General features: G+C 39.4%; 1 protein-coding gene across 7 annotated transcripts in view; it reads left to right on the top strand.

The window, feature by feature from the left end:
• PDE8B (phosphodiesterase 8B) overlaps positions 1-23,345 on the top strand; it is a 260,450-nt gene that overhangs the window by 209,944 nt on the left and 27,161 nt on the right. For all 7 annotated transcript variants that reach the window (XM_082724779.1, XM_082724778.1, XM_082724777.1 and 4 more), the window contains one exon: positions 19,387-19,429. In XM_082724779.1, the coding sequence (XP_082580905.1) occupies positions 19,387-19,429 (43 nt within the window). The remainder of the gene's footprint in view (positions 1-19,386; positions 19,430-23,345) is intronic.

Here is a 23,345-nt window from a genome sequence, read left to right as displayed (position 1 = left end):
AAGGATATTTGTCTGTAATTCTCTCTCTCTTTTTTTTTTTAAGATTTTATTTATTTATTTGACAGAGATGGAGATGGAGATTACAAGGAGGCAGAGAAGCAAGCAGAGAGAGAGAGGAGGAAGCAGGCTCCCTGCTGAGCAGAGAGCCCGATGCGGGGCTTGATCCCAGGACCCTGGGATCATGACCCGAGCCGGAGGCAGAGTCTTTAACCCACTGAGCCACCCAGGCACCCCTGTAATTCTCTTTTTTTGATGGGATCTTTGTCTGGTTTTGGGATGAAGGTAATGCTGGCCTCATAAAATGAGTTTGGAAGTTTTCCTTCCATTTCTATTTTTTGAACAGTTTCAGGAGAATAGGAATTAATTCTTCTTTAAATGTTTGGTAGAAATTCCTTGGGAAGCCGTTTGGCCCTGAGCTCTTGTTTGTTGGGAGATTTTGGATGACTATTTTAATGTCCTGTTATGGGTCTGTTCAAGTTTTCTATTTCCTCTTGGTTCAGTTTTGGTAGTTTATACATCTCTAGCAATGCATTTATTTCTTCCGGATTGTCAAATTTGCTGTTGTATAGTTGCTCATAATATATTCTTGAAATTATTTGTATTTCTTGGTGTTGGTTATGATCTCTTCTCTTTCATTCATGATTTTATTTATTTGGATCCTTTCTCTTTTCTTTTTGATATGTCTGGCCAGGGATTTATCAATCTTATTAATTCTTTCAAAGAACCAGCTCCTAGTTTCGTTGATTTGTTCTACTGTTTGTTTGGTTTCTATTTCATTGATTTCTGCTGGGATCTTTATGATTTCTCTTCTCCTGCTGGGTTTAGACCTCCTTTGCTGTTCTTTCTCCAGCTCCTTTAGGTGTAAGGTTAGGTTGTGTACTTGAGAAAGGCTTATATTGCTATAAACTTTCCTCTTAGGACTGCCTTTGCTGTGTCCAACAGATTTTGAATAGTTGTGTTTTCATTATCATTTGTTTCCATGAATTTTTTCAATTCTTCTTTAATTTCCTGGTTGACCTATTCATTCTTTAGTAAGATGCTCTTTAGCCTCCATGTATTTGAGTTCTTTCCAACTTTGCTCTTATGATTGAGTTCTAGCTTCAGAGCATTGTGGTCTGAAAATATGCAGGGAATGATCCCAGTCTTTTGGTACTGATTGAGACCTGATTTGTTACCCAGGATGTGATCTATTCTGAGAATGCTCCATGTGCACTAGAGAAGAATGTGTATTCTGTTGCTTTGGGATGGAATGTTCTGAATATATCTGTGATGTCCATCTGGTCCAATATGTCATTTAAAGACTTTATTGTTGATCTTTTGATTAGATGATCTGTCCATTTCAGTGAGGAGGGTGTTAAAGTCCCCTACTATTGTTGTATTATGGTCGATGTGTTTCTTTGATTTTGTTATTAATTGGTTTATAAATTTGGCTGCTCCCTTGTTAGGGGAATAGATATTTTAAATTGTTAGATCTTCTTGTTGGACAGACCCTTTGAGTATGATATAGTGTCCTTCCTCATCTCTTATGATAGTCTTTGGCTTAAAATCTAATTGATCTGTTATAAGGATTGCCACCCCACCTTTCTTTTGATGTCCATTAGCATGGTAAATTGTTTTCCACCCCCTTACTTTACATCTGGAGGTGTCTTTGAGTCCAAAATGAGTTTCTTATAGACAGCAAATTGATGGGCTTTGTTTTTATTTATCTGTTCTGATACCCTGTGTCTTTTGATTGGGGAATTTAGCCCATTTGCATTCAGGGTAACTATTGAAAGATATGAATATAGTGCCGTTGTATTGCCTGTAAGGTGACTGTTATATTGTCTATATATTGTTTATATACCATCTGTATACTGTATATTGTCTCTGTTCGTTTCTGGTCTGTTACTTTTAGGCTCTCTCTTTGCTGAGAGGACTCCTTTCAATATTTCCTGTAGGGCTGGATTGGTGTTTGCAAATTCTTTTCGTTTTTGTTTATCCTGGAACCTTTTTATCTCTCCTTCTATTTTCAATGATAGCCTAGCTGGATATAGTATTCTTGGCTGCAATTTTTTCTCATTTAGTGCTCTGAATATATCACGCCAGTTCTTTCTGGCCTGCCAGGTCTCTGTGGATAAGTCTGCTACCAATCTAATATTTTTACTATTGTATGTTTACAGACTTCTTGTCCCAAATTGCTTTCAGGATTTTTTCTTTGTCACTGAGACTTGTAAGTTTTACTATTAGATGATGGGGTATGGACCTATTTTTACTGATTTTGAGGGGGGTTCTCTGTGTCTCTTGGATTTTGATGCTTATTCCCTTTGCCATATTAGGGAAATTCTCTATAGTAATTCTCTCCAGCATAGCTTCTCTTTCTCCTTCTTCTGGAATCCCAATTATTCTAATATTGTTTCATCTTATGGTATCACTTACCTCTCGAATTCTCCCCTCATGGTCCAGTAGTTGTTTGTCTCTCTTCTGCTCAGCTTCTTTATTCTCCATTATTTGGTCTTCTATATCACTAATTCTCTGTTATGCTTCATTTATTGTAGCAGTAAGAACATCCATTTTTTATTGTAACTCATTAACAGCTTTTTAAAAATTTCATCTTGGTTAGATTTTAGTTCTTTTATTTCTCCAGAAAGGGCTTTTATTTCTCCAGACAGGGTTTCTCTAATATCTTCCATGCCTTTTTCAAGCCCAGCTAGCACCTTGAATACCATCGTTCTGAACTCTTGCTCTGACATATTACCAATATAATAGGTAATTGATTAGGTCCCTAGCCTTTGGTACTGCCTCTTGTTCATTTTTTTGTGTGGTGAGTTTTTCCACGTTATCATTTTATCCAGATAAGAATATATGAATGAGAGAATAAAATACTAAAAGGGTGGCAAAGACCCCAGAAAAATGTATGCTAACCAAATCAGAAGGGACCCCAAAAAGAAGCTTTAAAAACATTTAAAATATAAATATAAAAATATAAATATATATTAAAATATATATATATAATATATTAAAAATATATGTGTGTGCGCATTTATTTATTTATTTATTTATTTTAGACTGGTGAATAGAACAGAGCCACCCACTTGAGTTTGGGTATATTTTGTTCTCTTAGAGGACAAAAATTTTGAAGAAAGAAAAACTTATCTATATACAAAAATAAGGTAAACACAATGAAAGGATGGAATATGACTGTAAAGATGAAAATTTTAAAAAGTTTTTTAAATAGGAATTGATAAGTTGGTTGGAAAAAGAAAGAAAAAGAAAGTGGAGAGAATTTGCTCAGGCTGGAGACTAGAACAAAGCCCTATGCTAGATTTAGGGTATATTTTGATCTATTAGAAGAGATTATATCCCAGAATTTTTTAGAAGAAAAAACCCTATATGTATACAAAAAATAAAGTTAGGTACAATGAAGGATAAAATATGACTATAATAATGAAGGTTTAAAAAGATTTTTTAAAGAAAGGTATTGTTAAGATAAACTAGTTAAAAAAAACGTTAAAAGAGGAAAGAGGAAAAGTTAAAAAAGATTAGAATAAGAAAAAAATAAAAATGAAAAAATTTAATTAACTTCACAAGACTAAGGAATCCTGGGGAGAAAGCCATGTATTCCATGCTTTGCTTTCCCCTCCTCTGGAATTTGCAGTTCTCCTTGATCAGTGAGCTTGATCTTGGCTGGATGTTCTTGCTGATCTTCTGGGGGAGGGGCCTGTTGCAGTGATTCTCAAGTGTCTTTCCCGGAGGCAGAATTGTGCCTCTCCTGTCAGGGGCTGGGCTAAGTAATTTGCTTGGGTTCACTCTCGGGAGCTTTTGTTCCCTGAACTCTTTCCATAGAGTTCTGGTGGAAGGGAATGAAAATGGCGGCCTCCCTTCTCCAGCCCGGAAGAGCTGAGAGCTCAGGGCCCCACTCTTCAGTGCACCCTTGGAGAAAAGCGCTCAGTCGCTCCTATCTCCCTGGTCTTCAGCCACACTCCAATCTCGCCCAGCCTGTGACAGTGTTTCTGTCTCTGGCAGACAACCCCATTTGGAGTCTCCAACCCAGCAGATTCTTGCCACTCTTTTCTTCTAGCAGAGATAGGTGAGTCTCTCCGGATCTGCCACTTGTGGGTCCCTGCTCAAAGAGCAGTGGTCTGACTGTGTCACGGATCATGGTTTAAGGTAACCCCAAGCTGAGAGCTCACTACTCGGTTCCGTCTCTGTAGCCGGCTTCCCCGCTCTAATACCTGCAAGCTCTGAAACACTCAGACACCCCTGATCCTTCCGTGACCCTACGGAACCTGAGACCATGCTATCCCCGCGAGGGCTCTATCCCCATTTAGCCTCTGGAGCAAGGTCCTTCAGTGGAGCAGACTTTTAAAAGTTCTGATTTTGTGCTCCACTGCTCTGCCACTTGCTGGGAGCCAGCCCCTCCCTCCGCAGTCCATCTTCCCGTTGCTTTGGGTTCACTTCTCCACACATCCTACCTTTCAGAAAGTGGTTGATTTTCTGTTTCTAGAATTGCTGCTCTTCTTCTCTTTGATCTCCTTTTGGGTTTGTCCAATTTATTTCCTTTTGTTGTCTGATTGTGCAGCTAGGACTTCCAGTAGTATGTTGAACACAAGTGGTGAATGTGGCCATCCTTGTCCTATTCCTGAATTTGGGGGGGAAAGCTCATAGTTTTTCCCCATTGAAGATGATTTTAGCTGTGGCTTTTCCATTTATGACCTCAATTGTTTAGGTATGTTCTCTCTAAACCTAGTTTGTTGAGCATTTTTATCATGAATGATGTGTACTTTGTCAAAGGCTCTTCTGCGTCTATTGCAATAATCACATGGTTCTTATTTTTTCTCTTTCAGATGTGAGGTATCACATTGATTTGTGAATATTGTAACACCCTTGCATCCCAGGAATAAAACCCATTTGAAGGTGCTAAATGAATTTTTAAAAAAGATTTTGTTTATTTGTTTGAGAGGAAGAGAGAGCAAGTGAGTGCAAGAACAGGGGGAGGGAGAAGCAGATTCCCTGATGAGCAGGGAGCCTGCCACAGGCCTCAATCCCAGGACACAGGGATCATGACCTGAGCTGGAGCAGATGCTTAACCAAGCCAGCCACCCAGGAGCCCCTGAATTCTTTAATGATTTGTTGAATTTGGTTTGCTTGTATTGTGTTGAGGATTTTTGAATCTGTGTTCATCAGAGATACTGGCCTGTAGTTGTCTTTTTTTGTGGTGTCTTCATCTGGTTTTGGTATGAGGGTAATGCAGCCTCATAGAATGACTTTGGAAGTTTTCCTTCCTTTTCTATTTTTTGGAATAGTTCCAGAAGTCATATCAGTTCTTCTTTAAGGGTCCAGTAAAATTAGCCTGTGAAGATGTCTGGTATTGGACTTTTTGTTGTTGGGGGTGTTGGGAGTTTTGTTATTACTGATTCAATTGCCTTGCTGGTAATGGGTTTCTTCAAATTTTGTATTTCTGTTTCAGTTTTGGGAGGTTATATGTTTCTAGGACTTTATCCATTCTTCTAGGTTGTCCAGTTTGTTGGAATATACTTTTTCATAATATGCTCTTACAATTATATTTCTGTGGTATGGGTTATTTGGTGTCGTGTTGTGGAATGCCCTCAACTTATTTTTTAACCTTCAGCATCTAACTCCTTACAAAATACCATCTTTGGTACTTCTGAACCAGCTTACTGAGACCCTCTCTTTTGTTCTCTGACATATCCCTAGTGCCTAAAGCATGACCTGGCACATAGTAGACACTCAACAAACTCTTAATGAATAGATACATTGTAACAGTACTTATTTTTTGTTCCTGTTATACAGGAAATCATTGGAAAGCAGGGACTGTGTTGTAACCATCTTTGTCTCTTAGGCCCAATAAGTATTTGTGGAGTTGAACTAGAAAGTGAGAGAGCATTTAGCCATGCCCTTTTTCTTCTGGAGGTGATCACAAAATGTCAACTAGAATTCTACTGAACAGCATTTTCAGAACATCAGGACACACAATGATAAAGCTGTTTTACTCTTCTGTTCTCTCACTATTATTAATATTTCCTTTGTGCTGTCCTGTTTCAGCTGTAGCTATCAAAGGGCCTGATTTATGAAGCAAAGGTCCTGCTGATCACTTCTGTCTTAGGCTAATGGCAGTGAAAATGAACCCCTGGTGTCATTAAACACTTGAATGACTCGGTGCTGAGCACGAGGGAAACAGGAGTGAGAAACTGGGATCTTTGCAATCCCTTCATTCTCCTGACAAAATCTAGCAGGCAGAGGAGTTACACATTAAAGTGTTTGGCAAAAGTGCCATCAGTCCATGACAGTTCTTTAAGAGCAAGAAACTTTAAGCCAAATGAAATTTCTTACTGAAGCTCTTGGTATGTTTCTCTTTGTCACTAAGCAGTGAGGGGACACAGGCTAAGTGAATGACAGCAGGAAAGTGAGATATATACCACATATGCTCAATGTAGGCTTTAAAGGAAATAATTTTGTGGACTAAAATCAGTATTGAAATAATAAAAAATATAAATATCCTTGAGTCCAGATTCTTGACGAACAGGACACATCTGTGAGAGAGAAAAGGCTAAGGGAACCAGCATTATCTGGGTGCCCTTTATGGGCTAGTCCAGTGGTTCTCAAAGAAGGGTCACTGGGTAAGCAGCATTAGCCTCACAGGGAACTCATTAGAAACATAAAATCTCAGGCCTCACTGGAACAGACCTACTGGAACAGAAATTATGGGTGTGGAGCATGGCAATGTGCTTTCACAAACCTTCCAGGTAATTCTGGTAACAGACAAGCCTGGGGTCGCCTGGGTGGCTCAGTAGGTTAAGTGTGTGCCTTCGGCTCAAGTCATGATCTCAGGGTCCTGGGATTGAGCCCCATGTCGGGCTCCCTGGTCAGTGGGGTGTCTACTTCTCCCTCTCTCTTGCTGCTCCCCGCTGGTTGTACTTGTTCTCTCTGCCTCTCAAATAAAGTCTTTAAAAAAAAAAAAAAGACAAGCCTGGAAGCTGCTGGGCTCAGCATTTTGCACACACTACTTCATTTGATCTTATAGATCCTGAATAGTAGGCACTGGTCCCCATTTACCCATTAGAAAACTGAGACTCAGTGAAGCTTATAAATTCCCCAGGTTTATACAACTGGAAGTGGAGATATTAATCCATCTGTTGATGAGCCTGAGATTTTTCCGCTTAAAACAGTGCTTCTGAAACTGTGAGGTTAAAATTACCTGGAGAGGAGTGCCTGGGTGGCTCAGTGGGTTAAAGCCTCTGCCTTCAGCTCAGGTCATGATCCCAGGGTCCTGGGATCGAGCCCCGCATTGGGCTCTCTGCTCGGCAGGGAGCCTGCTTTCCCCCCTCTCTCTGCCTGCCTCCTCTCTGCCTACTTGTGATTTCTCTCTCTGTCAAATAAATAAATCTTTTTTAAAAAATCACCTGGAGATTAACTATTAAATATAGATTCCGATTCAGGGGTCTGAGAGTTGGTAGTTTTGATAGGCTCCCAGGTGTCAGCAAGGTTGCTGGCGCCCAGTGCACTCTGAGTAAGACGATCCCCAGATACAGCAGCATGGCCCCTATATCCACAGCCTCAGCCTCCTCTGGAAATTTGCTAGAGGTCCAAATTCTAGGCACCACCCAGACCTAGTGAATCAGAAACTCGAGGGGTGCCTCCAACCTATTTTAACAAGCCCTTAAGGCAATTTTGATTCATGCCAGACTTGGAAAACCATGATCTTATTTCCATACTAGAAAACTCACTGTTGGAGCCCCTGGGTTAAGCCTCTGCCTTCGGCTCAGGTCACGATCTCAGGGTCCTGAGATCAAGCTCTGCATCGAGCTCTCTGCTCAGCAGGGAGCCTGTTTCCTCCCTCTCTCTCTGCCTGCCTCTCTGCCTACTTGTGATCTTTTTCGTCTGTATCAAATAAATAAAACCTTAAAAAAAAAAAAAAAAAAGAAAAGAAAACTCACTGTTCGCCAGGTATGAAGCAAAGTGGTGCTTGCATTGTAGGTATTTGAAAGCCACTAAAAGAGAAATTAGGCAAGGGGGAAAAAGATAAAATGTGTAAACCAGAATGGCACCTTGAATTAAGTGTGTTTCCGTGAGAAAAAGATAAAAAGGAATTATCACTGGTTATCTAATGAGTACCCCTTTGTCATGGCTCTTCCCAGTGCACGCTAGCCATGGGGCTGGTGGGTACTAGTCCTGAGCCAAGAAAATGTTGACTGAAGGATACCAGTGATACCCGAACATACTAGATCTGGCATTGCACAGAAGGGGATGCTTACATTTTTCCCAGAAAATACCAAACAGCAGGGAGAAGATAAAAATCTGTTCCTGTTTGGCATAAGGCAAGTTACCTAAAAACAAACAAACCCAAATAAAACAAAACAAACAAAAAACTTGGGATTTTTCTTTTAATCTCATGTAATCTGAAAAGTTGATATGCAGAAACTTCTGTTTCTGATCAGTGCATGTTACTTTGACGAAAGTAATATTTTAAGTTTAAGATAAAAGGGGGGAGATGATGTACTGAGTATGTTAGGTTCATAAAATTAACTGAAGTAAAGACATGTGAAACCAGTATCTAAATTGGCATGTATGTACATTCTTCTTTGTCTTGAAGCTCCAGTATGTTAAGAACCAGACTCAGAACACATGAGAACAGGGGCAGCAGCCCGCCCGTGCTTTAGGAGCTGTGTAAAGCTGATCATGGCGGACGGGGATCCCGAATGTTGCATGGGTGTATTTTGTTGCCATATTTGAGGAACACTGTTTGGTGTTGGTTTGCGGTTTGGGTGGGAATTTTGAGAACTGTATTATAAATAATTTTTGAAAATAGAGTAGACGGAAAACCTCTTTGATCTATACATCAAATACTTTTAGCTTCCGAGGAAATACTCATCAAAGTATCTTCAGTAAAGAAAGAGGATCAAAGAAATCCTGTGTTATACCCCTTGCGCTGTCCTTATTACATGTAAATGAGGGGAGGGTCTTAAAAGACTGTTCCCGTGATCACATCTCTCCTCTGGCACTCAGAACTCCCCTGCATCACCGAAGTCTTGTCACACACACAGAAGACTTTGGTTTCTCCTGAAGTTGTTGATCAGGTATGCTCAATCTTAGAAAGAAAACATTTCTTAATATGTTGACTTCACAAGCTATACTAATTATTTTAGAGGATAGTCCTTGTCTTCATTGCAACCAGAGTTTTACCCCTTCTCATAATATTTGGGGGTGACGGTGACACAAAAGCAAACAGTACACGTTGGAGAAATTGCAGGCCTGGTTCCAGATCCCTGCAATGAAGTGAATAACTTAATAAAGCAAGTCCAGTGAATTACTGGGTCTCTCAGTGCATATAAAAGTTATGTTTATACTGTACTGTTGTCTGTTAATTGTGTAGTAGATTATGTCTAAGAAGCAGTGTACAAACTTCAATTTAAAAATATTTTCTTTATCTACCTACGTATCTAAATTTTAGGTAGTTAACATACAGTGCGATATTGGTTTCTGGAGTAGAATTCAGTGATTCATCACTTCCAACAGCCAGTGCTTATCCTAACAAGTGGCCTCCTCTAATGCCCATCACCCGTCTGGCCCCTCCCCCCTCACCTCCCTCCATCAACCCTCAGTCTCTCTGTCATTAAGAGTCTCTCATGATTTGTTTCCCTCTCTTTTCTCTTCCCCTCTCCCATATGATCATCTGTTTTCTTCCTTAAACTCCACATAAGAGTGAAATCACATGGTTTTTGTCTTTCTCTGACTGACGTATTTAACTTAGCCTGATACACTCCAGCTCCATCCCTGTCATTTTGCAGCTGCACCAGCTTGCATTCCCACCAACAGTGCAAGAACGTTCCCCTTTCTCTGCATCCTCGCCACCGTCTGTTGTTTCTTGTGTTGTTGATTTTAGCCATCCTGACAGCTGTGAGAGGATTTGTCTCTTAGCCAGCTGGATGTCTTTTTTGGAAAAGTATCTATTCGTGTCTTCTGCCCATTTCTTAACTGGGTATTTGTTTTTTGGGTGTTGAATTTGGTAAGTTCTTTATGTATTTTGGATACTAGCCCTTTATCTGATATGTCATTTGCAGATGCCTTCTCCCATTCCATAGGTGTCTTTTAGTTCTGTTGATTGTTTCCTTTGCTGTGCAGAAACTTTTTATCTTAATGAAGTTCCAGTAGTTCATTTTTGCTTTTGTTTCCCTTGCCTTTGGTAATGTGTCTAACAAGAAGTTGCTACAGCGAAGGTCAGATTTCTGCCTGTGTTCTCCTCTAGGATTTTGATGGTTTCCTGCCACACATTAAGGTCTTTCATTCATGAAAATACCTTATTGCTAAAAAACTACTAACCAACCTCTGAGCTTTTGGTGAATGGTAATCTCTTTGCCGTGGTGGAAGGTCTTGCCTTAGTATTGATGGCTGATCAATGGTTCAGTGGTTGCTGAAGGCTGGAGAGGCTGTGGCAATTTCTTAAAATGAGACAATGAGAAAATGAAGTTTGCCCCAGTGACTGACATTTCCTTTCACGAACAATTTCTCTATAACATGCAATGCTATTTGATAGCATTTTACCCACCGTAGAGCTTCTTTCAAAATTAGTCTGTCCTCTCAAACCCTGCCCTTGCTTTATCAACTAAGGTTATGTGACATTCTAAACCCCTTTTTATATTTAGTTTGTTTTTATGGAAGTATAGTAGACACACAATACTACCTTACAGTTCCGTTTTCTCAGCATCATTTATTAAAGAGACTTGTCTTTTCTCCTTCATGTAGTCTTCCCTCCTTTGTCATAGACTAATCAACCATGTAACTGTGGGTTTATTTCTGGGCTTCCTTATGCTGTTCCATTGCCCTTGGTGTCTATATTTTGCACCATTATCATACTGTTATTATAGCTTGTCTTGAAATCTGGGATTGTGGTACCTTCAGATTTGTTTCTTTAGATTGCTTTGGCTATCCAGGGCCTTTTGTGGCTCCATACAAATTTTAATATTCATTGTAATGCTGTGAAAAATGTTACTGGTATTTTGTTAGAGATTACACTGAGTCTATAGATTGCCTTGGGTAGTATGCACAATTTAACATTGTTCTTTCAGTCCATGAGTGTGGAATACTTTTCCATTTGTTTGTGTTGCCCTCTTTTATCCATGTTTTTACAGTTTTCAGGGTATAGGCTTTCATCTCCTTGGTTAAGTTTAGTCCTAGATATTTTATTCTTTTTGATGCAGCTGTTAATAGAATTATTTTCTTAATTTCTTTTTATGTTACTTTGATATTCGTGTGTAGAAATGTAACAGATGTTTGTGTATTTTGTATTCTGCAACTTTACTGAATTCACTCATTAATTTTAATAGTTTTTGATGGAAACTTTAGGGTTTTCTATGTATAGTGTGCCCTCGGCAAATACTGACAGTCTGATTTTGTCCTTATCATTTTGGTACATTTTATTTCTTGTCTGATGGTTGTGAGGACTTTCATTACTATGTTGAATAAAAATGGGAAGAGTGGACATCCTTGTCATGTTTCTAATCTTAAAGTTCTTGGGTTTTCAACACTGCGTGCACTGTTACTGTGTTTGTCATTCATAGCTTTAATTAAGTTGAGGTTCCCTCTATACCCACGTTGTTGAGAGTTTTTATCATGAATAGTTGTTGGATTTTGTCGAACGCTTCTTCGACATCTATTGAGAAGATCATGTGATTTTTATCCTTCATTTACTTGATGTGATATCATTGATTTCTTTCTCTGGGTATTAAACCATCCGAGAATCTCCAGAATAAATCCTTCTTCACCATGGTGCATGATCCTTTTAATGTGTTGTTGAATTCAGTTTGTTAATACTTTTTTGAGGACTTTTGCCTCTATGTTTATCAGGGATATTGGCCTAGTTGTTTTCGGGTGTTGTTTGTCTAGTGCCTTTGTCTGGTTTTGATATTAGAGTAATGTGGGTCCTGTATAATATATTTGGAAGCTTTCATTCTGTTTCCTTGTAATAATTGGAAAAGAATAAGTATTAACTCGACTTTAAATGTGTGGTAGAATTCACTGTGAATACTTGTGGTTCTGGAATTGTCTTAGTTGGGAACTTTAGGTTAATAATTCAGTTTCATACTAGTTATCAACCTGTTGAGATTTTCTGTTTCTTCCTGATTAAATTTTGGAAGATTATATGTTTCTAGGAATTTATCCATTTCTTCTAGGTTGTCCAATTATTTGGCATATAATTTTTACCAGGGCTTTCATATTTCTGTGCTATCAGTTGTTGCTTATTTGTCATTTCTGATTTTACTTACTTGGGTCTTCTTTTTTTCTTAATGAGTCTGGGTAAAGATTTGTCAATTTTGTTATCTTTGCAAAGAACCAACTTTTGGTCTCAGTGATCTTTTCTATTGTATTGTTTGTCTCTGTTTCTTTTATTTCTGCTCTTTTTAATTTCCTTTTTTTCTACTAACTGGGTTTTGTTGGTTTTTCTTTTTCTAGGTCCTTTAAGTGTAAGGTCAGGCTGTCAGGATTTTTCTTGTTTATAGAGATAGATTTGTATTGCTATAAATTTCTCTCCTGAAACTATTTGCACTATATCCCAAAGATTTTATTTTATTTTATTTTTTTAATATTTTATTTATTTATTTGACAGAGAGAAATCACAAGTAGATGGAGAGGCAGGCAGAGAGAGAGAGAGGGAAGCAGGCTCTCTGCTGAGCAGAGAGCCCGATGCAGGACTCGATCCCAGGACTCTGAGATCATGACCTGAGCTGAAGGCAGCGGCTTAACCCACTGAGCCACCCAGGCGCCCCTAGCCCAAAGATTTTAGACCAGCGTTTTCATCTTTAAGATTCTCTAGGTTTTTTTTTTTTTTAATCTCCTCTTTGATTTTTTTGTTGACTCATTGGTGGTTCATTGGGTTAGCCTCCACATGTTTGTGGTTTTTATGAGTTTTTTTTTTCTTGTAGTTGATTTCTAGTTTGATACTATGTGGTTGGAAAGAATGCTAGATATTATTTCACTGTTCTTTAATTGAGACTTGTTTTAAGGTCTAACATGTGATCTGTCCTGGAGAATGTACCACAAGCACTTGAAAAGAATGTGATTTTACTATTTGGGGATGGAATGTTCTGTATATGTCTGTTTAAGTCCATCTGGTATAGTGTGTTGTTCAAAGCCACTGTTTTCTTACCGATTTTCTGTTGTCTGATCTATCCATCGATGGGATGTTAATTGTATTTCTGCCAGTTTCTTCCTTTATGTCTGTTAATATTTGCTTTCTGTATTTAGGTGGTTCAGTGTTGTGTGCATAGATATTTAAATCTGTCCGTGTGGAGATATTTAAAATGATTATATCCTTTTGATGGGTTGATCCCTTTATCCCTGTGTAGTACCCTCCTTTGTCTCTTATTACAGTCTTTCTTTTAAAGTCTACTTTGATATAAATATGCTATCCTGGCTTTATTTTTTTTTCCCTCTTCCATTTACATGAAACATCTTCCACACCTTCACTTCAGTTTGTATGTGTGTTTAGGTCTGAAGTGAGTCTCTTTTCAGGCAGCATGTAGATGGGTATTGTTCTTTTTTATCCATTCAGTCACCCATGTCTTTTGATTGGCACTCTCAGACCATTTATATTTAAAACTAATTATTGGTAAGTAATTACTGCCCTTTTGTTTTCTCATTGTTTTTCTGTGAGTCTTGTATTCCTTTCTTCTTATCTTGTTCTCTGTCTTGTGTGTGTGGTTGTTGTTTTTTTAAACCTACTCTAGTGTTATGCTTGGCTTTCTTTCTCTTTTGGTATATGTATATCTATTACAGGTTTTCCTAAGTATATAATAGTTTATATTAAGTTGATGGTCACTTAAGTTTGAACACAGTCTGAAAGAACTTTATTTTACTATCCCACTCACCATTTTATGTATTTCTGTTTAGAAATTTTTATTTTGTTAATCTCCTTTCCTTTCATAGTATTCTTCTAATTATGGCCCTTTCTTTTCCACTTAAAAAGGTCCTTTTAACATTTCTTTTAAGTCAGGTTCAGTGCTGATGAGTGCCTTTAACATTTTGGGGGGGGAAATTATATTTCTCCTTTAATACTGAATGATAATTTTGACATATAGAGTATCCTTGATTGTAGGGTTTGTTTTTTTTTTTCCAGAACTTTGAATATATATAATGACATTCCCTTTTAGCCTGAAACATTTCTGCTGAAAAATCAGCTGATAACCTTATGGAGTTTCCCTTTTATATAACTACTTATTCCTTCCAGCTTTTGAAATTCTCTTTGTTTTTAAAATTTGACATTTATTTATTTATTTAAAGATTTATTTATTTGAGGAAGGTAGGGCTTTCCTTTGAAAATTACCTTTTGGCAAACATCGAGAGGGCAGAGAGGCAAAGGGAAGAGGGTGGATTTGGAAGATCTTCCTGAGCAGAAGAGTCACATGTGTAAAGGTTCTGTGGTAGTGAAGAGCCTGGGAAAACAAGGCGGGTGGAATGGAGGCCAGTGTGGCCTGCAAGACAGTAGCCCAGCAGAACAGCAGGCCACAGTGCACAGCCGCACAAACAGGCTATCCCACAAGGCTGGCCCTAAGACCATTGGGAAGTGTTTTAAGCAGGAAGATGACAAGATTAAATGTAGTTTAGGTAACACTGGTCGAAAGAGTTGAGAATGAGGTGGGCTGGGAGGCATGGCTGAGGTAAGATGAGAGCTGAGAGTCATCTTCAGGCTGGCAGTAGAGAGAGGTGTACCCAGAGGTATTGAGAAGTGAGATTTTCCTGGATCTGATGATGGACTAGGTATGGGGACGAGAGAAAAAGAAGCATCAAAGGTGGACACCCCAGGTTTATACACTGGGAGATCTGGCAATTTGAGTTGAGACTGACGCTTTTTATGACTTGGCCATTCCATAATGACAAAAGCAGCCTTGGACGTTTCTACCAAATGCTGTTCAGATTCCCAGGGTGACTCTGAAATGCAATTGAAGGAGTTATCTAGTATTTGTTTGCTTGCTTGCTATTATGGCACTGATTCTAGCCTTGACTCATTTTAACTGCTAAAAAGTCCCATGGTTTTACAGTTCCAAAAAATTAATTTTAACATATTATATTAAGTGTGTTGTTTTCATATAATTATTTCTCAGGGTTTTTCTCCCATAAGACATAAGAGAATTTAGGTTCATTTGTAATTACATAATTCATAAAGTCAGTCAGTGAAATCATTAAAATCTGTCTATTAAATAGTTAACTGGGTAAATCTACACTTCTAAGACAGCTACTATTTATAATTCACTAGTTACAGTTTAAAGTGGAACATCATGTTCATGCCCAGGCTCATGGTAGGTTGGGAGTCCCTGGGACCATGACATGTAATTCACTTTGCTCAGTTTCAAGTTGTTCTAAATTGCCTTTATCCTATTTACTTGTACAGACTTTTAAATTATAGCTCTGACTTGCAATTTTTAGCCATTCTTCCATATTCTCAGTTGAATATATAATCTTCCCACATTTTATTATGACATTTTTCAAACCTGTAGAAGAGGCAGAAGAATTGTAAGTAGAAACACACGTGGCCACCACCTATGCCGTGTAGTGACCGTTTTGCTCAGTCATCTATCCACCTGTCCTTGTTTTATTCATCAGTCCCTCTTAGTCTTTGATAGCTTTTAAACTAAGTTACATATAGCAGGACATTTCACCCCTTGACACTTTACCATGTGTATTATAAACTAGAGTTTAATATCTGTATCCAGGTTTTCTCATTTTTTAGGTGAAAGTTACATATAGTGAAATGCACAGATCTTAGGTATAGCATTCCTTGAGTTTTGACAGGTACACATACCTCTGTAACCCAGGCCCCATCAAGGTCCCAAATCTACCATCCCAAAAGTTCTCTCCTGGCCTTGCCAGACATCCCTGCCTCCACTCCTCCCCCTCCCACCCCTAAAGGAACATGTTCTGAATACTTAACCATGGATGAGTTTTGCCTGTCCTAGAGTTGTGTACAATATCTGTGCTTTTATGTTTGGCTTCTGTGACTCATCACCATGTTTTGAGATGCATCTGTGTTATATATATCAGTAATTTTTCCCTTTTTCTTTTTTTTGCTGAAGAGTATTCCATTGTATCAGTTGACCACAGTTTATTTCCCTTGTTGATGAACTTCTGGAGTGTTTCCAGTTTTGGGCTCCTTTGAACATTCTTAGAGAAGACTTTTGGGGAACAACATATGCTTTTGTTTATCTTGCGTAAATATTTAGGAGTTAAACTGAATACTGAGGAGTTGGGTCATAGGGTAGGTGTATGTTTAATTTTATAAGAGACTGCCACACCTGTTTTCAGAGCACTGTTACAATTTTCTCTTCTCTCCAGCAAGGTATGAGAGTTCCAGCTATTCCACAGCCTTGACAGAATTTCTTTTTAGGCACTGTGGTGTGTGTGCAGAGAAAATAAAAATGGTTTTAAATGGTTATTCCAAAAGAGGAAAACAATCAGATGACCCTGAAATCTTTCTCTTCCACACACATACACACAAAACCCAGAATTTGTGCGGCCTTTTAGAGCCAAGCATAATCATTTTTTTGTAAACAAAACATTTAGCACAAGGACAGCAACATTCATGGGAACCTGTAACATTTTAAATAATTAAAGGTTCAAAATGATGAATCCCCCCCACCCCCAAAACAAGGTGTAAGTAAGCTTCCAAGGACTTGCTAAGAAATCCCAGCTTTGAGCTCTGGCAGGAGCAGCACAGGCCAAGGCCACGGTATTCACGTTGTAGGAACTTAGTGCTAAAGCATTAGGTTCCCCAGAAACACAGGGATCCAAATTCCTAGTCATGACTTCATGTGGACACATTTTACACTGTAAGCTTTCTATCACAAAAGGGAAAACAAAAACACTCCACAGACAGTGGTTGACTTGGGGACACTGAATGATGACTGCTTTTCTTTGCTTTAGCATACATGTGACAAAACTTATAGATAGCAGAGATTCAAGCCTTCCCCAAAATTTCAAAGGAAATTGTATTCCAAAGAGCTGCCCTCCTGTCCCACAGAGGATGTTGTCCTCAGACCCCAATTAAGCAGGCCTGGGCCCAGAGCTTCCCTTCTGGGTCCTCCCTGTAAAGAGCTCTGTGGCGAAGAGGAAGTGGGTTTGGAGCCGTTGATCACAGTTAGAAATTGGGCGCTGTTGTGTACTAGCTGGGAGGGTCAGGCAAGTGAAACCTCAGCTTCCCCATCTATCACAGGAATGACGGTCCTTCCTCTGCCAGGGGTATTGTTCTGACTAGCCTGATGGCAAATGCAAAGGTGCTAGCACATGGCAGACATGGAGGAGACGGTGCCCTTGTCAGGGCACAGCCGCTCCGTCTCTCCGTGCCCCACAGCCCTCCAGCCCAGGTTACCCTTCTGGCTGCTTCTTGGAGAACAGCCAACTACAGAGCAGCTCCTTCCCTGTTGACTTCCTCAGAGAACACAGATGAGAAATATGAGACAATAATTCCAGTGGACTCATTCATGCCAAGTTATAAATGTGGGTTTAGACCTCCAAGAAAAGAGTTGGAACTGTTAAAGAATTTTCATCCAAGTGAATCTTCAGTTGTGAAGGGGGTGGGGGAGGGGGAGGTATTCCCAAGAGGGAAGGAGGGAACCTGAGCTGGGAAGCTCTGAGGAAAACCTAGTGCCGCTGGAGGGTAACCAGCAGAGGGCCTCAGGCACTGCTCCCGCCTCAGAGGAACAGGAAGTGAGTCCTGAGCGACAGGTGCTAATGTGGCCCTGTGAAACCTCTGCTTGTAAAGCAGGTGACATCCTGTCCATAGGAGAGAGTCCATCAGCGCTAGGTGAGCTGTCTCAGTGGTTTTGGGGGCGTGCCTGCCTGCCACTCCAAAAGGGCTAAATACCACGTCCTTTGTTGGGAAAGGCAGATGGGAAGTTACTTCAGCAGAGGGACCTGGTACCTCTCCCCTCCCCTCCCCTCTTCTCCCTGGCCAGGACCATGGCACTAGCTTCTGAAAGGCAGGGTTGGGCTGTGTCAGCTGCGCAGGACCTCCACAGATCATTAGGTTTGCCTGTGGGGGTCAGTAAAAGAGAAGGGCTTTTTGGAGTAATCAGGGAAGTCATAGGCCTTCGTTCCTAAAGGAGAGGTGTATTCTGATTCAGAGAGAAAAGCTAAATATTTAAGATGACCTGGTTTTGAGCTAAAGCTGACTAAGAAAACAATTTGCAAGGCTAAAGTTCTATTTATTTGGTATGATATCAAAAATCCACGTTGCACTCAGGAGCTTTGTAGCAAATGGTCTTTATCTGTAAAGGAAAAAATTAAACCAGTTGATTACAGAAGAAATAACAAGGTCCCACAATTATGGGATAAATGTGTCACAGCCTTTAAACACATTTTGAACAAGATCTCACACAGGCCGACCGTGTAGTTGTTTCAATAATCATGTGGTCCGGACTATGTGGAATGATTCCACATAATGTGGAAGAAAGCCCACTTTCTTTAACACTTCAGTTTTACCTGATCGTTCAGTGTTTGTGTCAAGCTGGAACATCGTACCTGTTATCTGATGTGTAGGGAACTCCTGGCTATTACAGTTGGTGTTGGCACTACACAGTCACCTGGCTTGTTTTTCAGGTTAACTTAGGCCATTCAGTGAGTAGGTACAGAGACTTGATTGTCCAAGCAACTGGAAATGGATGATTTAGCAGCAAAGGAGCATGATGATAAGCATGATATAGCTAGATGTACCCCAATAACAGTGTCTTAGTTATAAATGGAAAAAAATGCAAAATCCTAAAGCATGTTTATTATTTTCTAGTATTAATGACTCACTCATTTGACAGATATTTATTGAGCATTAGCATAAAATCATTAGGATACCAAAGTTGAAAATGAGAGGAAGTAGGTGTTAAGCTGCATCCTAAGTTCATATCTCTTTGTGAATAAACATTTTGTAAATCAACTCTGTCCATAATTGAGGAACACTAGAAGAGATTTTTAGAGAGGTTTTTAAAATCCTAGGCCTAAATTCAGATTATTTTTATATTATAGAAAAATTTTATAACGTGTCTAAAATCTAAATAGGTTATAGATTAGCCTTATAAAAAATGTGTTACAGATTTTTGTCTTTCTGCATTTATGCAATGGTCAAAATGGAAACAGCTGAAAGGAGATGTAGACGTTCTGGGTAGAAAGCACATCCCTTGGGTATCTCCTTGCTCTCGGGCTCAGGCATTCCAGAAGTGTCTGAATGTACTAGAGCATTTGTAGTATAATCAGTTGGTGTGCATCTTACATCTGTTCTTATTATCTGTGTAACTTCTTGATTTCTTGAATCTTCAGAGCTTTTTAATAAAGCTGTTTGGCTGGAAATGTAGCTAATACTATATTTTAAATTTTCTTCTCTTGTTTCCCCAAACTTTTGAACAACTTTAGCTTCACAAGGTTCATCGTGATTCAGGAGACAATTCTCAGACAGGTGAGAACACTTCCATTTCATGTGTATACACTCTGGTGGCACTGGTGGGTTCAGGTCTATAAATTACTCTGAAGGATTCTAAATTACTCTGAAGAAGTAGACACTCACTACCCCAGGATTTGGATTGCCAAAATCTGAGTGCTGGTATTGGAAGGCTGGAGAGAGTCAGAATACAAGCAGAATCCCTTCAAAACTGGACTCTTGATTCATGGTAACATTTTCTACTGAATGCCGTTCCCATCCTGGTTTTGTTTTGCTGGCTAGAGACCTTACAGAGCAAATAAACACAAAAGAGAGTGGCCCAGAAGTCCGCGGGAAACCCACTGTTGTACCCTGGACAGGCTACCCTTCCCTCCTAGCTCTCGGTGGCTAGCTGATTAGAGAGCGTGGAGGGCCCTGTGCGGGAAGTCAAGAGCACTGAGGCACCATGTCAGTCCCTTCCCCCTCAGTTTACACTCTGTCTGACCCTTTGTCTCCTCTGCCCTCAACTGTGGTTAGACCAGATGACTATTGGATTTGAAAGGTCTGTAATTCTCTAATCATTAGAGCAAAAAACCAGTCTGCTCTCAGACTTAAAATTCTTGTTCCTGCATACATGCGTGACCTTCTTTGCTTAGTTAATGGTTTTCCCAGATGCTAATGCATAAGGTTAGACCCTGAGCTACTAATTCAGTCCTTCTCCTTGATTCTAGGATGGTCCATATTTTAGCACACTCAGACTTGAATTAATAATGTCCATCTCTTGCTAGGAAGAGTAAAGGAGAAAGTGTATATAATATCTAGCAGTACCTGATACTTAGCTGTGGGGTATTGTCCTTCCATTCCCCTGGCCTTTCCCTTACTCTGCCTTTCCCTCCTGGTATGTCTCTGTCTCTAGCTGATGTTTTAGTTTATTTCTTGTACACAGCAAGAGTAATATTTTAACTAACTTATGAGCTTCTGGGTGCCAAAACCTCTTCCATTTTCATATCCTTTACAGTGCCCAGCATTGCCTTGCACATAATAGACCCAATAAAAATGTTCCCAGAGCATGGCTATGTTGAAACTATCCCATCTTACAAAACATAGGTTCCCCCATTTGACTAACTCTTTGACTTTGAGCTACCTGCATAATCTCTCCAAGTTTACCTTTTCTCACTGGTAAAATGAGGATCATATTATGTAGCTTTCAGAATTGTTGTAATGATCATAAAAGATAATTTCTATACTTTAACATTGAAACACAATGTCTGCTTCAGAGTAGGTGCTCAGTAAATGTTAGCTTTTTTCTACCCCCAAAATTGTTAATATTATATCCCTTCTTGTCATTGAATAAATTTATTTAAATTTCCTTTATCCTTATTTTCTCTGGTTTTTAAATTCATTCCATAAGCATCTATTGGTAGAATGAATAATGAATTATTTGATTTAAATGGCCTTTTATTGAAGAATAATTTCTCCAAACTTTTAATAATTTCTGTTGCTGTATTCTCTTAATTTTAGCTGAGATAAAATCAGGAATAAGCATTAGATACCTTTGAGTAATTTCTAGTGAATGATTTAGAATTCAGCCAGCCAGCCAAGAAACCAACTTCCCTACTTTAGTTTTATTTATTTTTTAAGATTTTACTTATTTATTTGACAGAGCTCACAAGTAGGCAGAGAGACAGTCAGAGAGGTGGGGAGGAAGCCTGATGCAGTGCTTGATCCCAGAACCCTGGGATCATGACCCGAGCCGAAGGCAGAGGCTTCAACCCACTGAGCCACCCAGGCTCCCCCCTACTTTAGTTTTATTTAGAAATTAAATTTTGAGGAATTCTTGATTTTTTTTAATCTTGAATGTAATCTTAAATCTTTATTAAGTTAGATTTAATGTATTATGTGGTAAATGAGTGTTAGGAACATGAGATTATTAAGTCCCTGAAGAGCACTTAAAGGAGTGTCTTGCAAGGGACCACTGTTAGTTTTTAAGGTTTGAAAGATGCCATATGATCCTAACAATGTCATGTAAAGTATCACTACCCATAGCTGTCTTTATAAACTCTGAAACTCCTATCCAAGGCTATGAAAACTATTAAGGCAGAATCTGGAAGACAGAATGAGCCAAAGGGACAGTGTAAATATTTTTTTATATCATTTAAGACAAGGCTCTAGGGTTATGGTGTTCAGATCAACTTCATAATAGTTCTGCTTTTCACTTTTTGCTATATAAAATAATTCAGGTTTACTTATTTAATTTTTTTTAACTGAATCAGATTTTTTAGGACACTAAAGTAAATGGTTAAAAAGGTGATCCAGAAGAAAGTATTTAAGACATATTTTGAAGTGAAAACAGCAAATAGCAGAACAGTATTGTAACATGATCCTATGTGTGCCTCGAAGGTATATTTCCAAGTGAAGAGACGCAGCTAATACTATGAGCCAGCATGAACCACATACGTACAGTGTAGCAGGCACCATACTAGCTGCTGCCGCAGATTAACTCATTTACGTCCCCCAACAGCCTGAGAGAAATGCTGTGAACAACTCCGCTCGATAGATACAGATATGGAGACACAGAGAAATAACATTCCTACAGTTACACAGCTAGTACATGGCATGGTAGAGACCTGAACATTGGCAGTTGGGCTCTGGAGCTCTTTTTTTGTTTTGTTTTTCTTAAGATTTTATTTATTTATTTATTTATTTATTTATTGAGAGAAAGAGAGAGTGAGAGAGAGCAGGAGAAGGGAGAAGGTCAGAGAAAGGAGCAGACTCCCCATGGAGCTGGGAGCCTGATGCAAGACGCGATCCCAGGACTCCAGGATCATGACCTAAGCCGAAGGCAGTCACTTAACCAACTGAGCCATCCAGAAGCTTATTCTTTTAACTGCTGTTCTCTCTTGTACTTTTTTTCATGCTAATAGACAATTCTTAAAAGAGCATTATTGCATCTTTTTTTTTTCTTTCTTGGAATATGAACACTGGAATTTTTTTTTCTTTCTTGGAATCTTGGTATCTGAGAAATGCATTCTCCCTGCAGGAACCTGCCATGTCCCCCTCCTGTCTTAGCCCAGTGAGGAGCGATCCTGTTAAGAATAAGTTTCTCTCCTTACCACTGGGTTACTCCACGAGCACCCAGTGCCCTGCAAATGCATGTTTCTGAGGCCAACCCTGCTGCCCTGACACGTCGATCTCTTGGTCCTGACCAGAAGCACACCCTCTGTGCTTCAGTCTTGGATTGACATGGCCGCAAATTCTGGGTGTTAAATTCAAAGTCAGCAAAGACTTAAGCAGAATTTAAGTGCTTTTTCACCCCCTCAGAAAAGAGGGACAGAGGCGAGAGTCAAGTTGTGGAAATGGTTGGGATTTAAAATGTGCATTTTCTTCTCTGCCTTCCTGGCAATGGCAGTATGTCTCATTTGATGAAATGACCTCCTCAGGAGACCCTCTGGAGGTCTAAACTTTCAGAGAGACCCAAAATTACTCCATATTAGTTTCTTCAATAAATTCAACTTTCTGTGCATCTCACTAGTATTTTATTTCCACAGATATCCTTGTAAAAGCCTTCCCCACCCAGTTACATGTACTGTCCTTCAGGTCAAAATGAACCCCCCAAATTTACCCCAGTTTTTAATGGTTTTTTAAAATTTTTATTTTTAAAAAGATTTTATTTATTTATTTGGCAGACAGAGATCACAAGTAGGCAGAGAGGCAGGTAGAGAGAGAGGGAAGCAGGCTCCTTGCTAAGCAAGGAGCTTGATGCAGGACTCGATCCCAGGACCCTGAGATCATGACCCAAGCTGAAGGCAGAGGCTTCAACCCACTGAGCCACCCAGGTGCCCCAATGGTTTATTTTTTAAAATAGATTTATTTATTTACCTTAGGGAGAGAGAGAGAAAGCACACATGTGCATGTGTGCAAGCAGGGGGCAGGGCAGAGGGAAAGCATATCAAGC

The sequence above is a fragment of the Mustela nivalis genome (genome assembly GCF_964662115.1).
Source record: "Mustela nivalis genome assembly, chromosome: 3".
Classification (NCBI taxonomy): Eukaryota; Metazoa; Chordata; class Mammalia; order Carnivora; family Mustelidae; genus Mustela; species Mustela nivalis.
The sequence above is the reverse complement of the archived record's forward strand: the minus strand, read 5'-3'. Positions and strand labels throughout refer to the sequence as shown.